The sequence below is a fragment of the Ascidiella aspersa genome, chromosome 2 (genome assembly GCF_963924565.1).
Source record: "Ascidiella aspersa chromosome 2, kaAscAspe10.2, whole genome shotgun sequence".
Taxonomy (NCBI): Eukaryota; Metazoa; Chordata; class Ascidiacea; order Phlebobranchia; family Ascidiidae; genus Ascidiella; species Ascidiella aspersa.
In genome coordinates this window covers 2,270,401-2,289,797 of record NC_139448.1, presented here as the reverse complement: position 1 = coordinate 2,289,797, position 19,397 = coordinate 2,270,401, and the positions used below count along the sequence as shown (strand labels likewise).

Sequence of the window (19,397 nt, the reverse complement as noted above, 5' to 3'; positions counted from 1 at the left end):
TAGCGACCTCCATAATTTATTCAATAATTCGCCATCCGGTGAAAAAAAATATCTTAAAAACGCAAACGTGAATCTATAAAAAACAGTTTAGAATTTCATAACATAAATAAAGTAACTAATTTACAACAAAATTGTTGAAATTGATCAATTGCATTGCTTAATTCCATTTCACAATTTACGTTTAGCTTTAAGTCTAGATTCTTTACACTCCTAGCCCCACTTTAGGAATCAATAGGCTGGACAAAAACTCAGTCTTCGTATTTAGAAATTTATTAAAATAAACGAATGTGCAGAAAAACACCTCAAAACCCCCGTAACACACGTCCTGAGTTTTTCCAGGGGATGAGGTTTAGTCGTAGAAATAGAATTCGGGTTATTGACTACAGTGCTTTGAAAGATCGAAGAAATTAAATAGGAAAATATAGTGGATAACAGTAAAAAGAAAACAAAAAATTAAAATAAGAAAACGGGCAAATAATTCGCTTTTTGCTTAAAAATGTGGCAAATAATAATAAAATCACAAAATAACGCGCAAATTGATAAAATATTGACAAAGCAAAAAAGGCAAAACAAATGAAAGTAACTGAAGTGGCTTTAAAATGATAGATTTGAACTGTTAGGACATCTATAGCACTCCAGAAAATATTGACCCGCTATAGTTTCAGGGGTCATTGACCTGCTATAGTTTCAGAGGTCAATGGCCAGCTAAAGGTTTAGCGGTCAGTGACGTTCTCGTAAATTAGGGGTCATTGACCCGCTAAAAAATAAAAATTCTGTGACAAGTTTCATTAAAATACAAAAAACGTAACATTTTTACCACTATTTCAACATCTTTTTCAAAACACCTTTGCTTTTTACAGAGTTCCTAAAAATTGCAACAAAACACAAAAAGCGCAAAATACACAAAAAGGTAAAATTGAATTGCACCTGGTAAGACAAAAGAACGACAATAAAAACGCTTTTGATAAAAACGAAACAGTTCAAAATAAACGCGCTGTATTTGTCTGTTGGCTTTGCAGTTACAAAACACTTTTAACGTAAATATTTAAATGATGGGTTACTTAGGTGTGAGTGGGTTTGTAATGTGGAATACGCAAGATTAAAAATGTTGAAATATACGCGTCTTGTTCAATAAGATTATCGTAAGTGATTTATTTAAAACACCACCAAGCGGACAACTTTTAATATTTTATTGGTCCTGTGGTGGCGCAAGGGAGTCAGCGGTTCGAAGTGCAAAATATAAAAAAGATACTTTTAATGGATTTACGCATCCATTCCTGTGCACAACTCTCAATGTTTTACTATCGTATAGGTTTCAACTTACAAACACATGATATTTGAACCAGAATTATAAAGAAAAACATGGCAATTTTAAACTAGACTGAAAAATTCAAAAAGAAAACTTTAAATAAAATGTTTTTTTTTAAGTTGCAAATTTTATTTACTAGCAACCGCGTATTTAATTTATACTTGTAAGTTGTAACCAATACCACTTTCGCCGCCACACAGCTTATCAGCGACTCATACACCTTTAGAACAGCATCATGCCAGATTGTCAGTGTTTCTTAACCCATGGGTAGCGACCCAAAACTGGGTGGGCGTTCGACTTGATTGGGTCGTCAAGAAATTACCATATTTAGTATTTTAAATTAATTAATGCTACTGTAATATTTCTTATTTTGTTCACTTTAAGCTCACGATAAGTTCATTGAAGAGATTAAGTTCACCGAAGCTTTGCTGTTAACCTAACGCTCAGAAGTTGGATCGCCCCAATAATGTTGAGAAACACTGCTGTCGTGAGCTTAAGTTAGTCAGCCAACAATTTCTCCGACTTAACATTTCTCGCTTTCCATTGGCCAATCTTGGCACGTAATCGTTTTTCAGAGTGACGTCATCAAATCGTCACCGCGCGCTCAGTGACGTCACAATATAACGCAGAACTTTGATTTGATGTGCGCGGCGCCAGCTGGTCGGACCTTGTTTGACCTTGCGGGTGCCACGTGTGACCTTGGGTTTGACCCCGACACGGTTGAGAAGGTGCTATCCAACCATGACGATTTGGCGCCGTTGGTGGTCACGTGATGCGAAGGGAAGGCCTCTGATTGGCCGCCCTCAGCATTGATCGTTGAAGCGTGAAGGTCGTTTGCCTCGCACATGGCGCACGACCACGTGGTATCGCTGTGATTGTTGTGGTGATTGTGACGACACTTAGCTAGCGCGTGTTCGGTGAGCGCGCGAAGTTTGCGAAGTTCTTCTCCTCCGGCCGGCCCGTACAGCCGCTTGTGGGCGCGCAGGAGCAGGATGCGGTAAGTTCCCACCAGAGCGCTGAACTCATTGATGCGGAACTCCTCGCCCAACGTCAGCTGGCCGTTGCCTGGCAACTGGGGACGACGGGGAATCACCGGGTACGTCATCGTCGCGTCCGAACTCTGCAACATATCACTGTGACGTCACACAAGGTTAAGACCAACACGGCGCAACAACTTTTATGTCATTACTAATATTGAACAGAGCACATTGTGACGTCATATAACAGCGAGGTTTAAATCATAACAAATTTGTGTTTTGGCAAAAAAGGGAAACTGTGGCCTGCTAATTTAATGTGATTAAATGGTTGTAGCACAACAGCTCATTAAGGTGGTTCTCAAGCATTTGTAGTGTACGGTATCCTGCTTGAGATTTGACTAAATACTTAAAGTTGGATTTACAGCTGACAAGTTTTATATTTGGCAAACGGACATATGTGCTGCGAAGGTAGTTAGACCGGATGCAATGCAGTTTGTTGTACTTGTGTATACTTTTAACAACTTATATTCATGAAGGGCTCGAGTTGCACAGAAAGCCAAACTGTGCTCAAGTAACTTAAAGCATTTTTGAGGGGACATTTATTAGGATTTAATTGAACAGAAAAGGCAAATTTCCATCTTAATAAAGTATATGATGTGTTACCCATTTGGGTACACGTGATGCTTAATTAACTAAAAATGTCGCACAAACAAACAAACAAAATAGTGTGTTTTAAATATGTGATTAAATGATTATATAGTACAATCTTTTAATATTTAAAGTTACAAATCACAAACTCTATATTTGGCAACTCAGTTAACAGGTATTCTGTGAAGGTTATCGTACGTGTATTATGCGTTATTGAAATAATCGACAAACAGCTTACTCGACAGTATAACTTGAAAACCACAAGAAAACCTCACGATTCCAAGAAAAAGAATCTCTATTTCGGGAATTGGCGCAAGAAGTGATGGGTTGGGGTTTATTCGAGCGAAACGGGACTTTTTAAGCGTTCGAAAAACCTAAACAAAGTCCCCCCTTAAAACCCCTACAACCCCCTTATCTCTCCGCCGTGTAAATATTCCCAGGGCGGGGCTGGGAACGGTAAATGTCACCGGAATTTCTGGCGTAAACACGAATTTTAACTCAAACGCGAAGCCAAAAATATACCTGTTTAAGATTGGGTTACATACACTGTTCGTGAAACATAAATTATCATCTCTTAGGTTTAACGTTAAAATACAGAATAAGACTTGACCAAGCGTAAAACATTAAAATAGTTTTAGCTTAAAACGTTAAAAAAGGTTTCCGATTTTTTTGTGCAGTCAAAAAACGTTCTTTTTAAGTAGTTAATTAACATTAAGGATAGACCATAAGGCCGAGTATATATTTTTGAACCTAATTAAATAATTTATCCCGCACTGACTGTAACATGAATATGTCGCTTTGAAACGATTAAAGATAGGCGGAATGTAAATGTAAATGTAAACCCAAAAATTATGAAAAACTTTTGTCCCTTCAAGCAAATTTAAAAATATGTCGAGCAGAATATATATAATGGAACTTATTAAAATATTATTTTAAATATTTCCAAAAATATCTGGAAAAAATCGAAAAATCGAAATCAGTTTGTTTAGACGCAAATGTTTTACTTATATGAGGGCATAATTTAGTATTTTATTTCGTCAAATAATAATTTTAAAGTTTTTTGCTAGGTTACTAATGCCAATGTGCATTGAGAATCGTCTGTGGAAATACATTGTGTTAGTGCAAAAAATAATTTCGGAACTTGCTCAATTAGGTGATCTCCAACACTTGGCAACTTTACCTAAATTTGCGAGCTTATTCCAAACACAATAAGCACAAGAATACAAAGAATTTCATGATTCAATGATACTTGAAGCAAGAGACCGTAACATATGAATATATTTGTCAAGAGGGAAGCTTTTTGAGGTTTTAGTTTCCCGAAAAACGTCCAACAATATTCTTCCACTTCACATTAAGTTTGTGTCCTTGACACCGACATTGAACTGCCCCCGAGTGGTGCTTGTAACCCGGATTGTGACATCACAAACACAAAGTTAATTATACAAGTGCTCTCGGGCGCTTCAAGTGTCGGTGGAGGGCTGTACAAAAACTAACGTCTTTAAAAAAATGATGAGGAGAAAATGATGAGCAAAACTTCGCACAAAAGTTTATCTTGGTTACAATGGTTTTCAATATATTTCAAGGTTGGTTATGTAAGTTTAGAACATAGTGGACAAAGGAATAAGGTCGGAAATTGTGAATAAAACTTATCAAGGCGATAGTTATGTTTTAAAAGGTTTATTTTACGCATCTAACTCCTAATATTTATCTCAAAAACTGTGGATTTTCCGCACTTTAAAACACTTTGAGTTGGCATCGTTCATGTTTTTTGTTAATGATGTTAAGATTTTCACATTTTAACTATTAAAAAACATATTTAAAAACCCAACATTTTTAGAGCGTTTTGAAAAGGATGTCTATAAGCAGGAAATCTGAAATTTGGGAAATTACCCTTAGAAATACGAACTAGTAAATAACAATTCTTTAAGATAAAGTAAGATTAGTCGGATATTTCTAAGCTGTATTTTGTTAACTTTACCTCCACGTCCATAACCTAAACACAAAGCGATTGTTAACTACTGTCGCGTCACAGTCAAGTATTGTTCCCGCTAATATTATCGCGTTGTCATGACAACCGTTGACGACTCTGAGTTCAAACGCGACCAAGCATGACAACGGTTCGGACGCACAAGGGCTTGTGACGTAATAATAAGCACACAGTTGATTGTTGGAGTTCTAGAACGCTTAACGCTGCCGCTCGAGTCTCAAACATTTAACTTTGAAGTTGACAGCTGCAAAAAGCTGCAACAAAACTGCAGCGACATTTATTCCAGTTTAATTCCAATATTGTATCGGAACCGATAGCCGATACCAAATCAATATTTCAGCCATGATTTAAACCAAACCCAGCGATGTAACAACTTAGTAACAACTGGAGGTAACAAACCGTTGAAGCAAAGTTTGGCCTAAAATAAATAAATTACCCTTGAACGTTTAATTTAACTATTTTTCTTGTTTGAGCATAGTAATGACGAGCGTATTAATGAGATCGCGATACTAATATTTAAAATATCGGTTTTAGGAATAAAATGTCAACCACGTGTGTGTCCGTGTGTCTCTATATATCAATATATCAATATATTAATGCACCCGTGTGTCCGTGTGTATCAGGGTGTGTCATACAATGGCTAAACAAAATTTTGAGTTGGAAAAATTGGATATCCCCTAATCCGTATGTCGGTCTTTATGTGTCCTTGTTTCTCCACCTGTGTACATTGTACTCATGAATACCTATGTGTCCGTGTATTTGTGCATCTTTATCATTGCGGCCATATATTCCCATATCTATATTTCCTGTATACGCATGTATTTGTGTTTATGTGTCCCTCTTTCTACCTGTATGCATTGCGGCCGTGAACGCCTGTGTGTCTCTATATCAGTATGTTAATACATTCATATGTCCGTGTGTATTTGTGTTTCATTGATGCATCACATAAAAATAACTCGTCGTTAAAAAAAACAAAAAAAAAGTCTAGACGGCTGCATTTTGTTAATTTTATTTTTTATAGAAAATCCCATTTTCTAAATCTTGGTTTTTGTTGTTCAAATTTGAACTTGATTGATTGGATAAAAAAATTCCTAAACCTGTGTGTTCTCACCTCCTTAGCGTGCCATGAGAAGGGCGACTGCCTCTCCAGTGTGGACGATGACTCGAACCTCCTCAGTAGTTCCTGTGTGATTCCCAGCTTATCGAGGTAACACAGCGCGTAAGCTTCTTCGGGTTTGCATTGCTTCAAGTTGATCTGAGTTGGCTCCAGTCTGTAATAATGTAAATGGTTGAAGTAAGATGTTCTTGATATGTGTAAACAATTAAAGTCCCGGTATAAAGTTGCGAGCATTGGCAGGTTTCTGTTTGTCGATCACTGTTCCGCTGTGTGTAGAAACAATAAAACTTAAAGTTTAAAAACCAGATTAAAGTCAGGCGCAGACATTTTTTTGTAAAGAAATATATATTTCGCCTATTCTGGCATCGTCAGTTCCTTTAAGTAAAGTAGATTACATATACAAAGCAAAATAATAATGAAATCATTAAAAAGGTCAAAAAAATTATAAAAGCGGTAGAAATTGGGTAAATAAACAAACTAGGCTGTCAGAAGAAAAGTATGGTTTTCTGAAAGGTGATCTAGAAATTATGCAGTTTTAAATTACTTTACTTACACAAATTATTAGATAAGTAAAATTGTAGTTTACGTATAGGTAACATTTTAGAGTTTTTATTATATTTTGGTGTTACATTCTTAACGTTAAAGTGACGAACCTGTAATAACCCATGGGTTCTGGGTAGCTTGTCCTGGCCAACCATTCGGAAGATCGAATACCGGGGATGTTGAATCTTTCCGAGGGGGTCGACTTCAGGATTCCCCGAATGAGGGCTTTGCAAGCGGATGAGACGTTGGAAGGTATCGTGAACTGGCCCGATAAAATCCGCTTCTTTAATTTCCCGACGGTTTCGGCGCGAAACGGCATCGTTCCTGACACGAGAGGGCGATAAGGAGTTAATTTTAATTAAAAAGGGGCCGCTTATTATGTTAAGGTGATTATAGTGATTATTTGACAAAAACCCGAAAATATATATTCACTATAAGGGATATCCGTTACTTGGCAATGTATTCCAAAACCGACACCCGATATTTTAGAGTTAGACCAAAATCATGGACATCCAATCCACTAAAAAATGACGTCATTACTATGCGTAAATAAACAATATTCTTCAAATTGAAACGTGGAAACGCTTTCTGCGTTACCAGGCAATAAATGGCTTTAGTGCTGGAAAATTCGGTTACATTTCTTGTAAGCATGAATTATCAACAAAAGTTTCAAACGCAAATAATATTTATTCGGATCGGATCGGCACCGATATGAGCCTTATATCGAACACGTACCGATATTTTCGACTTTGCATCGGTAGCGGCTCTAATCCGATATATTATCGGGCAATCCTAAGGTCGGGCTAAAAATAAATCAACAATGACCAAGAGTCAGGGCTTCAGTAAGTGAAATTATTTTTAGAAGCTATGCTTGTTCCAACATTGAACATTGTTGTAGTTCAGTGCTCCTCGACCTATGGGTCGCTGTTTGATTTGGTTGGGTCGCTGACCGCAGTAGCTCACATGTTTATACTAATTGAGATTGGTTCTGAGCAAAATTCTCAATTAGGAAAATTAAAGAAGCAATACAAATTCTGTATAGTTATTAAAATTCGAAAATCTTTATGCTAATGCCTATTTTTTGTTTGCTTACAAGAAGCTAGTTATATTTCGCTTACAAAACAAAAAAAAAATTGGCTCGCCAAAGCTTAGTCGTCATATTTACGTTTAATATTTGGGCCGCCGCGAAAAAAGGTTAAGAAGCACTGTTGTAGTTGAAGGATAAAAAGCAGAAGACACGCCCTAGGTGACACTTCGGTACAGATTTTAATTTGAACGACGTATGCTTGTGGCACCTTTTTAAAGTACTACTTTGTCGCCTGAGGCGTTTTTAGTAAAAAAATTAGCAGATCAACAAATCACTCCAGGCAAACTTGGTTCATGATATTATGACACTAAAGGTGTAGTGTTAGTCTAATGCTGATTTTACAATACCCAGTGCGTTGCTCAAGGAGACCGGGATGCCCGAAAGTTACAAAAGGCAGTCTTTCCCAACCTTTTCGCGGCCACCCAAACATGAAGCGTAAAGGTATAGCAGTGAAGACTAGGCGACCCAATTATCTTCACTAAAATTTTGTAAGCGACAAAACATAAGACATTAGCATAAATACGTTTGATTTTAATCGTTGCGAACCAAAGTCATTAACGTCAAACTGAAAGCACAGGTTTCTTCTCACACCCCAAAAAATAAATTGCAATCGCGTTTTCTTCATCAATTTTATAATGTTTGCCGTGTCATTGGGCGGCCTGTAATAAGCTGGGAATAGATTTTTGGAGGGGAGTGAAGTGAAACGGTGGTGGTTGGATCAGTTCTGACACAAAAGCTGAAACAAAAGCGCTCGGCTTCTTCAGTTTGGACACGCGCAGAATGAACCGTGTCTTAGTTTTGCTAATACGAGAAATCTTGCTCACAAACAGTCGCAATTAACCAAGCCATATGAACTATATAGTCGGTGACTCAAAAAATGGCATAAACCAGTTTAAATTTAATTAATATGAGCCATATATGTTTTCGCATTGCGCAATTTACTCAAGTTTTAGAGAAATCCTGTTGAGAACCAAGCTCCATGAACCTAACAATGTATAACTACTGCAGTTGCGTCTCAACCAAATCTAACGACACAGTTTGGGATCGCGATCAATAGATTGGAAATATATGTATCAGTTTTGACGGTTTTAGGTTAAGGTTTACAAACATCGCCTACTTTGCATATTTCTCCAAATACAACCAATAAGATTGATACATTTATAGAGATGTGTGTCAACAAATGTGATCTAGCCTTTCAAAAATCGTCTGTTTGACCAACGATAAGATCTGACATATACACGGGGCTAACCAAATTCAGTCGATCAATAAAGGGCAGGGTTTGAATAGAACTACAAACATAAAACCGAGATAAGAACAAAATCAACGTCGGAATAAGACCAAAATAAGATATAGTCGAAAATAGGACTAATGCCTTAACAGTCGCAGTACCAAGTACCAACCGACCAACCGTCTTAATTAGGAATAAGTCCTAAACCCGTCGGAACCAGAACTAAATTGTCACAATAAGGCCAATACAACATTTTACCTAACCCCAAACCCTACCCCTAAGTGCATCACTAACTCTTTAAATAATTTTAACCCTAACATTGGACTTAATGCTATGGTATTATAGAATATTCTGCTTTGTTGCATTGTAGGTTTTATTGTGTGTTCATATTTGAACCTGTTGCTTTTTTGGCCTGTTTAGTGTGTTCCGCGCCAACTTAAAGTTTTGGAAATCACTTCAACTAATTTTGTATACTTTTACCTTCACAAAAAATTATTAAAATAGAAGCTACAACATAGATTTTGTAATCAATTTCTTTTAAACCAAGTGGGAACCCTAAAATTCCTGTTGGTAAATGGTCTAGAAAATACTTGGAATAAGACATTGGAACAGCGTTACCTTTACTTTAGGCCAGTGGTTTTCAACCTTTTTTCTTTGGTGGCCCATTTTCGTTGCATAAAAATTCTGTGGCCCAATAAATTTTCATGAATGGACAAACTATAAAAAGGTTTAGAACAAAATATAGCGGAGCATATAACAATAAATTACATTTCATTTACATTTCTACTCAATTCGTCCCCAAGCGATTATTCCTGTAAAATTAGGCATAGTGACACAAATGAAACTAAATTCTTCAATAAATCTAGCTTTTCAAATTGGTCGGTGGCCCATCTAAAAAGTTTCCATGGCCCACTGGTTGAGAATCGCTGCTTTAGGCCATAAAAAAACTATATTTTGCTTATAATGCCAAGCATAGGACACCCCTACTTAAAATTTAGCTTCAACTATTCGATTTCCGCTGACTCACGGTGACTCACCAGTTACGGAGAAGTAGAGCAGAATGCCGAGCGCCCAAATATCGACGCTCTCCCCGTAGTAGAAGGAATCACGGAACAACTCGGGCGCCGCGTAAGGGGGAGACCCACAGAAGGTGGTCAGGGCCTCACTGGAACCATCGGCCTCCGTGCTGAACCCGAAATCACCCACCTGGAACGAAGGGGAAGGTGAGAATCGAACCCGGGGCTCAAAATCACGTTTTAGTAATTTTGTTATGAAATTTGTGAATGTAAGTACTGGAATGGCGGACCAAATATAAAGTTTAACATAAAATAAAGGTTTCTAATAAACTTAACAAACTTTCAACAACTTAACTAAATTCCATAAATCGAGGTACTGAAATGGCGGACCAAAATAAAGTTTTACAGTGATTAGTTCACAAAGGTAAGATAAAATGCTTTAAGAAAAAAAATAGCTTTAATTCTTTTTTCTAATGAAAAAAAATGTTTAACTATTAAACTTAACAAACTTTCAATAACTTAACTTAATTCCATAAATCGAGGTACTGAAATGGCGGACCAAAATAAAGTTTTACAGTGATTAGTTCACAAAGGTAAGATAAAATGCTTTAAGAAAAAAAATAGCTTTAATTCTTTTTTCTAATGAAAAAAAAGGTTTAACTATTAAACTTAACAAACTTTCAATAACTCAATTAAAAAATAACAAATACGCAATCCATAAAATTCAGAAATTGAGATGAACAACCACATTTTATAAATTAAAACACCTTTATTTGAGTTAAGTCCAAGCTAACTAACTGGTCCGCAGGATTTAAGCCAAAAAAACTTAAGCCAAGTCATTTAGAAACAGCATGTTTAGTGCATTTAAGTCGTGTGATTAACTTGAGTCATTTCAACACTGGTACATACTGCAAGGATACACACCGCAAAAACTATGATGTTCGTGAGGTGTGGGAATCGATCCAAAGACCGTGGGAACTTTGTTTCTTTCAAGTGGGTTTTGTTGACACAGTGGCGGAAATATCGATTGCTTCAATTGTGGGTTTAGTGGAGCTTCGTAACAACTCCATAATGTTTTTACTACAACCAGTGTTGTAACACGCCTAATCCCCATTATACTTGACACCACTGTCATAAAACGAAGGTGGCAATGCTTTTTTATTTTTTTTTTGAGATTTGTCCATCACACGAGGATTCAGCAAATTTTATAACACGAGGATGACACTACACAATTTGTAATGATGATTTTGTTAATCACGAAGACTAGTGTGTTTATTGTAACGGTAGTCACTTGAGATTGCCAGTTACAGTATTCAAGCTAAGCAAGGGTATTCGTAACTTACTTTTTCGTCAAGGTCAAATTTTCACAATTATTTTTTCAAATCACCGGTTATAACACTAAGCTTGAGTACTTAATTACACGGGGTGGCACAACACATTATACAGCAGTGGTAAAGAGGCCACAGCTTCATGGCTTCTTACATTTTGTTTAACTATGCTAACTTTAGATCGATTTCGTAAATTATCGCGCTTATTGTAGGCGTAATTAATTTTTCTTTAATTCGCAGGGCCAGTAGTCCAAGCATTTTTTTTCATTTTTTTTTATTTAAGACGGCATAGTGTTAATCTGGTCAATGCGATCTATTTATCTCCGCAAGTAAAACGACAAGGAAAATGTGATTATCAACAAAGAAACTAAAAAGCGATTTATGGGAGACCACGCACAGATCAGTTGTTATCTATCTCCGGAAGAGCTCCTTTCAGTATCTGCTAAGGTAGGCAAACTTTTAGAGGGCGCAGGAAAAAATTGAAAGGTCGCTTCTGTTATTTAAAACACATTTCGTTCCACCATCATATGTTCAAATTTAACGCATCCAGCTCGTATAGAAACGTCTTAATCAAGTTGATGTCGATCAACTCGACCTTTTTGGCTTTGCAATTCTTTATAAAGCATCATTACAGATCCGTGCATAGTCTACCCTAGTTAAAGGTGTTATGTAAAATTTCTATGTACATAAAACACAAATAGCTACGCGCAGACGGAACCTACTAAAATTAGCACAGTCCGGCAGTTATATAGAAATGTGAATGAAGCATGAGACATCGAAATTACCAGCAGCTGCGAGAGGTGTGGGTGTTTTATTGTTACCGAACAATGTTTCTATTATGACTACATATTGGAAACGCCCGCGCTCGCAATACAACAAAGAGAGAGGTGCCAGACTCGCGAGTTATTAATCATACTTAAAAGCTGGAGTGCCCAGCCAGGAGTCTGTGCTGGGAAATGTAAAACTCAACGCTACACATTGTTTCTCATTAAGTGAACTTTTACGCCGATAATTTTGTGCTTGAGGTCACCTACTGACGTATGCCAGTGTTTCTCAACCTTCTGGATTCACTGAACTTTTTGTGAGCTTAAAGTAACAAAAACACAAAAACTACATTTGCAGAAATAAAAGCAAATTTAATGTAACTGCTTGATTTTGTTGCAAGACTTTTATGTTTACTTCAAATTAAAAATGACACCCGTCGATGAAAACGCAATTTGGAGTTTTTACACAAAAAACAACATTTTTCTTATGTATTGTTTTTATTTAGCTGATTGTTTTATTACTACAATCTTTTTACTTGCATACTGTGGTGTTTTTTTCAATTAAAAAAGATTTTTTTTAATTTTAATCACCTTGAATATCGCAAAAACACGTTCGAAGCAAAACGGTGAATTTTATCTTGCAACCATAATTTTTAGCATTTATATTTCCACAAATCCGAAAAACAGTTTAAATATCGTAAATTTAATTAAATATCCGTGAAAGACAATGGTCATATTTATGTTGGCAATTGTCGCCAAGAAGGTCGCATCTTTCAAACCGTGCTCAGTCAACCTTGACACGCACTGACCCGTAAAGATGCGACCAGTAGATTGGCCGATTGTTCACGCACAATACACAATTATGACGTAAATGCAACCCGACCCAAAGGTGGTCTATGTCGTAACGATGTAAACATTGTGTTAAACAAACAACTGCTTCGACTTTCCCATAACACGCATTGTGTCGAAATAAACCAGAAGAATAGAAAATATATTGTGCCCTCAGATGACATTACGTCTTATTTAATTCTATTTCAGAATTTTTTTTTTGGTTGGGGTAAAGACTAATTGTGGTACAAACTTTTGTAAATTTAAAAAATGTTATCAAAAGATCTTGTTTGTCTTCGTTTTCAACAAAAATAATGTTCCTCCGATGAAAAATCTCTAAATGTTGTTACTTTTTTTTTCTTTATTTACAGTATTATACATTCAGTTGACTTTTCGGCACGTTAAGTTAAGCCAAATGACATTTCGGCGACAGAATAATTCGAAACATTTTTCTTGTTAAGGTTTTCCAATGAAAAACACTAAATATATAAGGTGGTAAGCTGCAACATAAATTCGTCTCGTGTCTGTGTCTCTTTTCTTATACTTTTGCTGAATATGCGTAAAATTTTTTACAAAAGAGGTGACAAATTCTTCAAAAAAAACTCATTTATTTTGTAGTTTTTGTTAAGTAGGCCCACGCAATCAATCTGAAGTTAAAAGTTATTTGTACATAATTTATCTTTTCCTTAGTTTTACAGAAATTGTAACAGGTGATTTTTTTCACCATATGCTGGGGAAAGAATCAACAGAAAAACTCCAAATGTTTACAGCCGAAAGATGACTGAATGTCAATATTCATAAATGTGACTTTATTATTTTATTAGTAAATAAAAAAAGTCGCATGTCAAGAATAGTTATGTCACATGAAGTAATGTGTGAAAACTTACTACGCCTGCTAGCAACAGTTTGTATAGCTGGTTTTAATATCCAACGAAGTTAAGCAAGGCGTCAAATCGTCAAATTGTTAAACATGTTTAATTCGATACGTTTCGGCAAAGTTACATGAGGCGAGTTTATACCTTGACGTGTCGCTTTTCCGAGTAGAACACGTTCTCAGCTTTTAGATCTCGATGGATAACTTTGTGTTGGTGCTGGAATGTAGAAACAGAGGAGTTAATCAGTTGAAATCTAACTGTGGTCTGTATATTGTTCAATGCTCATCTACGCACTTTTATTTCCAATTAGTGCTACTTTCAACATTGCCATTATTTTTATTTATTAGTTTATTTTAGTGGACAGCTCTACTCGATGTACATGTCCTTGTGTTATTCTTTATCTTTTTTAAGTTGGTAAGTATGGACAAAAATAAATTGAATCTTGTGGTACAAGAACCGCTGCCAAAAAGCAATTGCCGACTAAAGTCTAAAGCCAACGCTACGCTACTACGCACTGTTATTTCCAATTAGCGTTACCTTCAATATTGTCACTAATTTTTTTTTCATTTCAATGGGCACTGAGCAAATAATCTTTTCGCTGTCCTTGTGTTATTCTTTATGCTATCTATTTTAAGTTTGCAAAGATGCACAAAAATAAATTGAATCTTGTGTTACGACGACCGCGGTCAAAAAGTTATCACCGGCAAGTAAAAGAAAACAAATAAAAAAATGAATTTTTTTTAAATAAATTATATATTTTCTATTTATACGACTGACTGTAAGGTGGTTTTACTGTCCTTGTGTTATTCCTTCATGCTATCTTTTTTAAGTTTGCAAATATGGATAAAAATAAATTGAATCTTTTGGTACAAAGACCGCTGCCAAAAAGCTTTTGTCAGCAAATTAAAAGCAAGCTCTTTGAAAATCAAATTGACATTTTTTAAATAAATTCTTTCTTAAATAAATCATATACATTTTTATTTATATTTATAGCCAGCAATTTTAAATGATATTTTCAACTAACAATTTCACAATAAAGATTAAAGTGAAATAAAAAAATCTAAAAGCATACGTTAAAAGTTTTTTTTTATAATATTTCAATTTGTAATCTAACCATATGCTATTTAACCAATTGTATTTATTCTGAACCTTTGGCTTATTTAATTAACATTTAATCCAATTATACCCAATGACGTAGAATAGATAATATCAAGTATTGTTTGAAGTTAATTTGAACTTTACCAAATGTGAACTGAAATGTCATGTCAATCGTCATTCGATTCTGAGCGCTTGCTGCATCGGGCGAGGGTTATTATGACGTCATACACTTACGCAGTCGACCACAAATGACGTCACGTGTATCAGGGTGTTAAATTATATTTATATGTCTTCAAATAGTTTGAACAAAACTTCGGCAGAATTTTATTTAATCTTTAGCCAAAATGCGTTACCTTTTTTTACAAACCCATATCGCATAATTACAACGATCACTTTTCGCGAATGTTGCGGTTGTAAAAAAGCACAATTTTAATGAAGTCTTTGGTTGAATTGCGTTGAACTATTTAACAAATTAATTCACGAAATTGTAACGACCCTTTTACAGGTTGTTCCGTTTGAAAAGATATTACCTATTTTTTTTACATTGATAAGATGATATATTGTGAAAACATTTAATGGTAAAAAATATATTAATATTGTCCAATGCCATTCGTTTTGCATTTATATTAAATTGGTGCAAGGAAGTTTTCAAAACCTACAATGAAATACCTTATTTTGGAATGTGTAAAATTTTATTTTGAAATGTGTAAAACTTTATTTTGAAATGTGTGAAAGTTCATTTTAAAATGTGTAAAGTGTAAAAACGTGCGCAAATTAGCACTGAAGGTCGTTAATTGCTAAGGCTAAGTAAGGCTTTAATCCCCACAGGCGTCCACATTAGCCAGTGTAACTCACCAGGGATTGCAAGCTTTGAAGGGCCTTATTATCGCTTCAGCGACGCACACAACACTCACTGACTTACACCTCTCTGTGCGTGGGCAAGCAAGCGAGAGAAAACGGTGATTATGACGTCACAACAGGTTTTGTGCGTTTCGAATGCAGGCATCGTCTAATTGCGTTTGAAGCGTGCTACGGTTTAAAGTTATCAATTGCCAACAGGAAGGATTTTTGTTTTTTGAAAGGTGTTTATACCTTTTTCTTTTGAATAAAATGGTTTATTACAGTTAGGTGATTAGGCGAGATGACAAAAAAATCAGGTAGTTGAAAAATAATTCAAAATTTCAAAAACCACAATAAAAAAGGCCTAATACAAATAAACCTTTCCACGAAACAAAGCCTTTTAAAAACTGTAAAAATTAAAAAAAAAATAAAAAGTTCATAATAATTCATCCCCAATTAACATAACCATACCTTTAAAATTACCAAAATAGTCATTGCCAACTCACCATATGTTGGATTGCTGAGACGATCTGAGCAAAGACAATCCTTGCTTCAGACTCTGGCATCTTTCCTTGTGTGGAGAGTCGAGTGAAAAGCTCACCACCACTCGCATATTCCATCACGAGGTTCAGTTTCGTCTCTGTGTGGATCACCTGGTCAAATTCCAATCTTTAATCACCATAAACCAATAAAAACTAAGGCTATTATATATTAAGGGAGGTTATTCTTATACAAGTTATTGGTTTAGGAGGTATATGATTAAAAAATCAAAAATTTTTCGAACTTGCATTTAAATTTCAGTTAAAAGAATCTTGTATTTGAATTTAAGTTTTGTAAGACCATTTGTAAGAAAACGACCATTTTTTCGTGGCAGTGTAAAAACATCTAATCCTTACGAATCAACCAGTTTTGCCTAAAAAACAGATTCAAGTCTAAAGTATTTAAAAACTGTCAATTGAACATTTGTGGGACTGTAATTACTACAGACACAACCAAGCCTAGGTTTGAGATAAATTGTAAAAAAGGTAAACAATATTGTCCAAGCAAATGCCTTATTAAAGGTATGAATTTATCAGCAGTTAACTGAAACAAATTTAGTGATTGACTGCCTTTCAAAAAAAATATTGACATTGTGTGTTTGGTATTGTTGAAATGTAAACAGAATGTGAAGAGTTTGTGCAAAGATACAAAAAAGCACTAATTCATCAACTTTGATTGAGCATAAATCAGTGGCACAGTAGACAAATTGCAATATTATTATGCTATATTATACTTGTATTTTTATTATTCTATTATTCTGGTACAATTTGTCACTAAATTTGCACTTTTTTATTTTTTAAATAAGACAAATGACCTTAAAATCAAGATTAACTAAGTAGAGCCATAAATGTTATAATCTGTGGATGTAAGGTTTATTTTTTATTTGTCTCTGTTGCTTAGCAGAGCACACCAACACTCCCAAGACATAGAAAGTTGTTTGCGCTACAATAAATATCCACGGCAAGCCACTCAACGAACCCTTGAAACGCCTTCATAAAGCGTTATTACTGAACTAACAGAGTGATTGTTACCTCATAGAGATGAACAATGTGGGGGTGATGAAGCTTTTCCATGCTCGAAATTTCACGCGAGAGAAGTCGTTTGGTTTTCTTGTCCATTTTTCTTTTGTCGAGAATTTTAATAGCCACTCTCTCTGTACAATTACAACAAAAATGGATTATTCAGTTTGAAAGCAGCAACACATTTAATAGCTGGTTGGCTAAACAGACATACCCGGTATTTTAATAATTCAATAATGGTCTAACTGGTAATCAATGCATTCAACAATTTCATTCACAAAAGCATTTGAGAATTTCCCCCTTTTCAAGTGTATTATATTATGATACAATAAAATAAACACACTATTTGGTTTTCATATACCATCAGAAATCTATGGTAATGTTTATATGGGAATAGAGTTTAGGCTAGCTTAAAGATTAATGTTGTATGTGTTCAATCATTAGAGATTAGAGATAATATTTTTCTCTGAAAGGTTAAAAACAAAAACATATGAAGCTTTTCCAATATGAAGTCTTTCAAAAATTAACATTTATTTAAGTTTATACAGGAATTCCAAATCAAGGGAGCTGTTAACAAATCGTTTGCATTCAGTTAAAGTGTGAATTAATTCGTTTTTTAAATTCAATTTAACCGAATTGTTTTCAAATTTATTTTAAGGCTTTATGTAAATTTAAAGATTGTACTAATTAAAATTAAAATTTAACTTAATTGATATTTTCAAAAACAAATAAAATTATATAAACCAATTGTAACTACATCTTCTACTTTGAATGAGAGTGTGGACTGTTTTTAAGGTTTTAGTTAAATTTAAAGTTCGTACTGAATAAAATTCTTCAACTGAATTTAAAAAAAAATATAAAAAATTTCAAATGCCAGAAGCTCTGAACAAATTTTGTACTTGTTTAGAGTTTTAGTTCAATTTAAAGTTTGTACTAATTAAATTCTTAATTTAATGTAACTAAAATAATTTTTAAAAACAAATGTAAAAAAATTCAAATACAAGAAGATCTTTACAAATTTCCTTTAGTGTGTGTTTGGTTTATATTTTTATATTTTTTGGGGGGTTTTTAGTTAAATTTAAAGTTTGTACTGATTAAAATTCCTAATTTAATTAAACTATATTTTTAAACAAATTACCTTTAGTGAGAGTGTGGATTATATTTTTGTATTTTTCTTTATTTTACCTTTAGTTAGAGTATGGATTCCCGACCGTACTCGTGAAAAGTTGCCGCTTCCAAGCTCTCCTCGTAGCGTGTAGAAGCCGATTCTCTTCCCAAGAGCGAGTTCCCACTGGATCCGATGATCGCACTGAATCGTTTGCAGGAACTTGTTGTAAGGGGTCGGGGTTCCGTTGGGGAGTTCCCCAACTCCATTGGGGTGAGAGGTCGGGGCTGGAAAAAAATTTTGTCCAAAAATTATTTGTAAAATCTTGAAAGATAAAGCCTTATGCTTGTGAAAATTAAACAACAAAAACAAGTTTAAACCAACATTTACTAAAGTCATTGGAATGTGAGGTTGGGATGAAAAAAAAATAAAACAAAAAGTTGTTTGTAAAATGTTGACAGTTTATACCATACTAAATCTGTATAATGCTTGTAAAATTTGAAAACAACAAACAAATTTTAACTGGAATTTCCTGAAATAATTTGAGAAAATTGATTAATGTTTAAAAAAAAATTGAAACAACAAACAAATCTTGGGTCAGTAAAAAATTGCATTTCCATTAAAATTTTTTTGTAAAATGTTGACAGTTTATACTAAATCTGTATAATGCTTGTAAATTTGAAAATAACAAACAAATTTTAAGCTAATCACCAACAGAAAAACAAAGTTGGACAACAAAAAATCAAGAAAAAAGTAAATTCCAGTTTTACCCAATTTATGGTTGTCCTGGGTTAGGCTTCTTGTTTTTATTTGTCCGTTACTTGTTGGTTGGTGCAGGCCGTTGGATGTTGGTGTATGGAGACCATTTGGAGGGTTGTGGTCAGTCACTTCTGACTGTACTTCACCAGCTTTCATGGTCAATCACATTTGTTTTTTGGATCGGCCAAAATTTTCTGATGATGCAACTATGTAATGCTTTCTTGGTACAGACTACTCCATTTATAATTATTTTAACACAAAGTAGGAACTGGAAATTAAAAATAAATCTGTTTATAACCTTAAACATAGATTAAACGGAATTATTAACA

The 19,397-nt window shown here is 34.7% G+C and overlaps 1 protein-coding gene across 1 annotated transcript; it reads right to left on the bottom strand.

Annotated features, from left to right (window-relative positions):
- Nucleotides 1-292: 292 nt before the first annotated feature.
- On the bottom strand, nucleotides 293-19,332 carry LOC146163113 (serine/threonine-protein kinase NIM1-like). The gene is made up of 9 exons (XM_083381377.1): nucleotides 19,080-19,332; nucleotides 18,390-18,596; nucleotides 17,217-17,338; nucleotides 16,152-16,298; nucleotides 13,852-13,923; nucleotides 9,934-10,102; nucleotides 6,692-6,905; nucleotides 6,033-6,192; nucleotides 293-2,429 (listed from the first exon to the last, which is right to left on the bottom strand). Exons 1-9 carry the CDS (start codon nucleotides 19,222-19,224, stop codon nucleotides 1,923-1,925), a joined length of 1,743 nt encoding a protein of 580 aa, XP_083237503.1. The 5' UTR covers nucleotides 19,225-19,332; the 3' UTR covers nucleotides 293-1,922.
- Nucleotides 19,333-19,397: the final 65 nt, after the last annotated feature.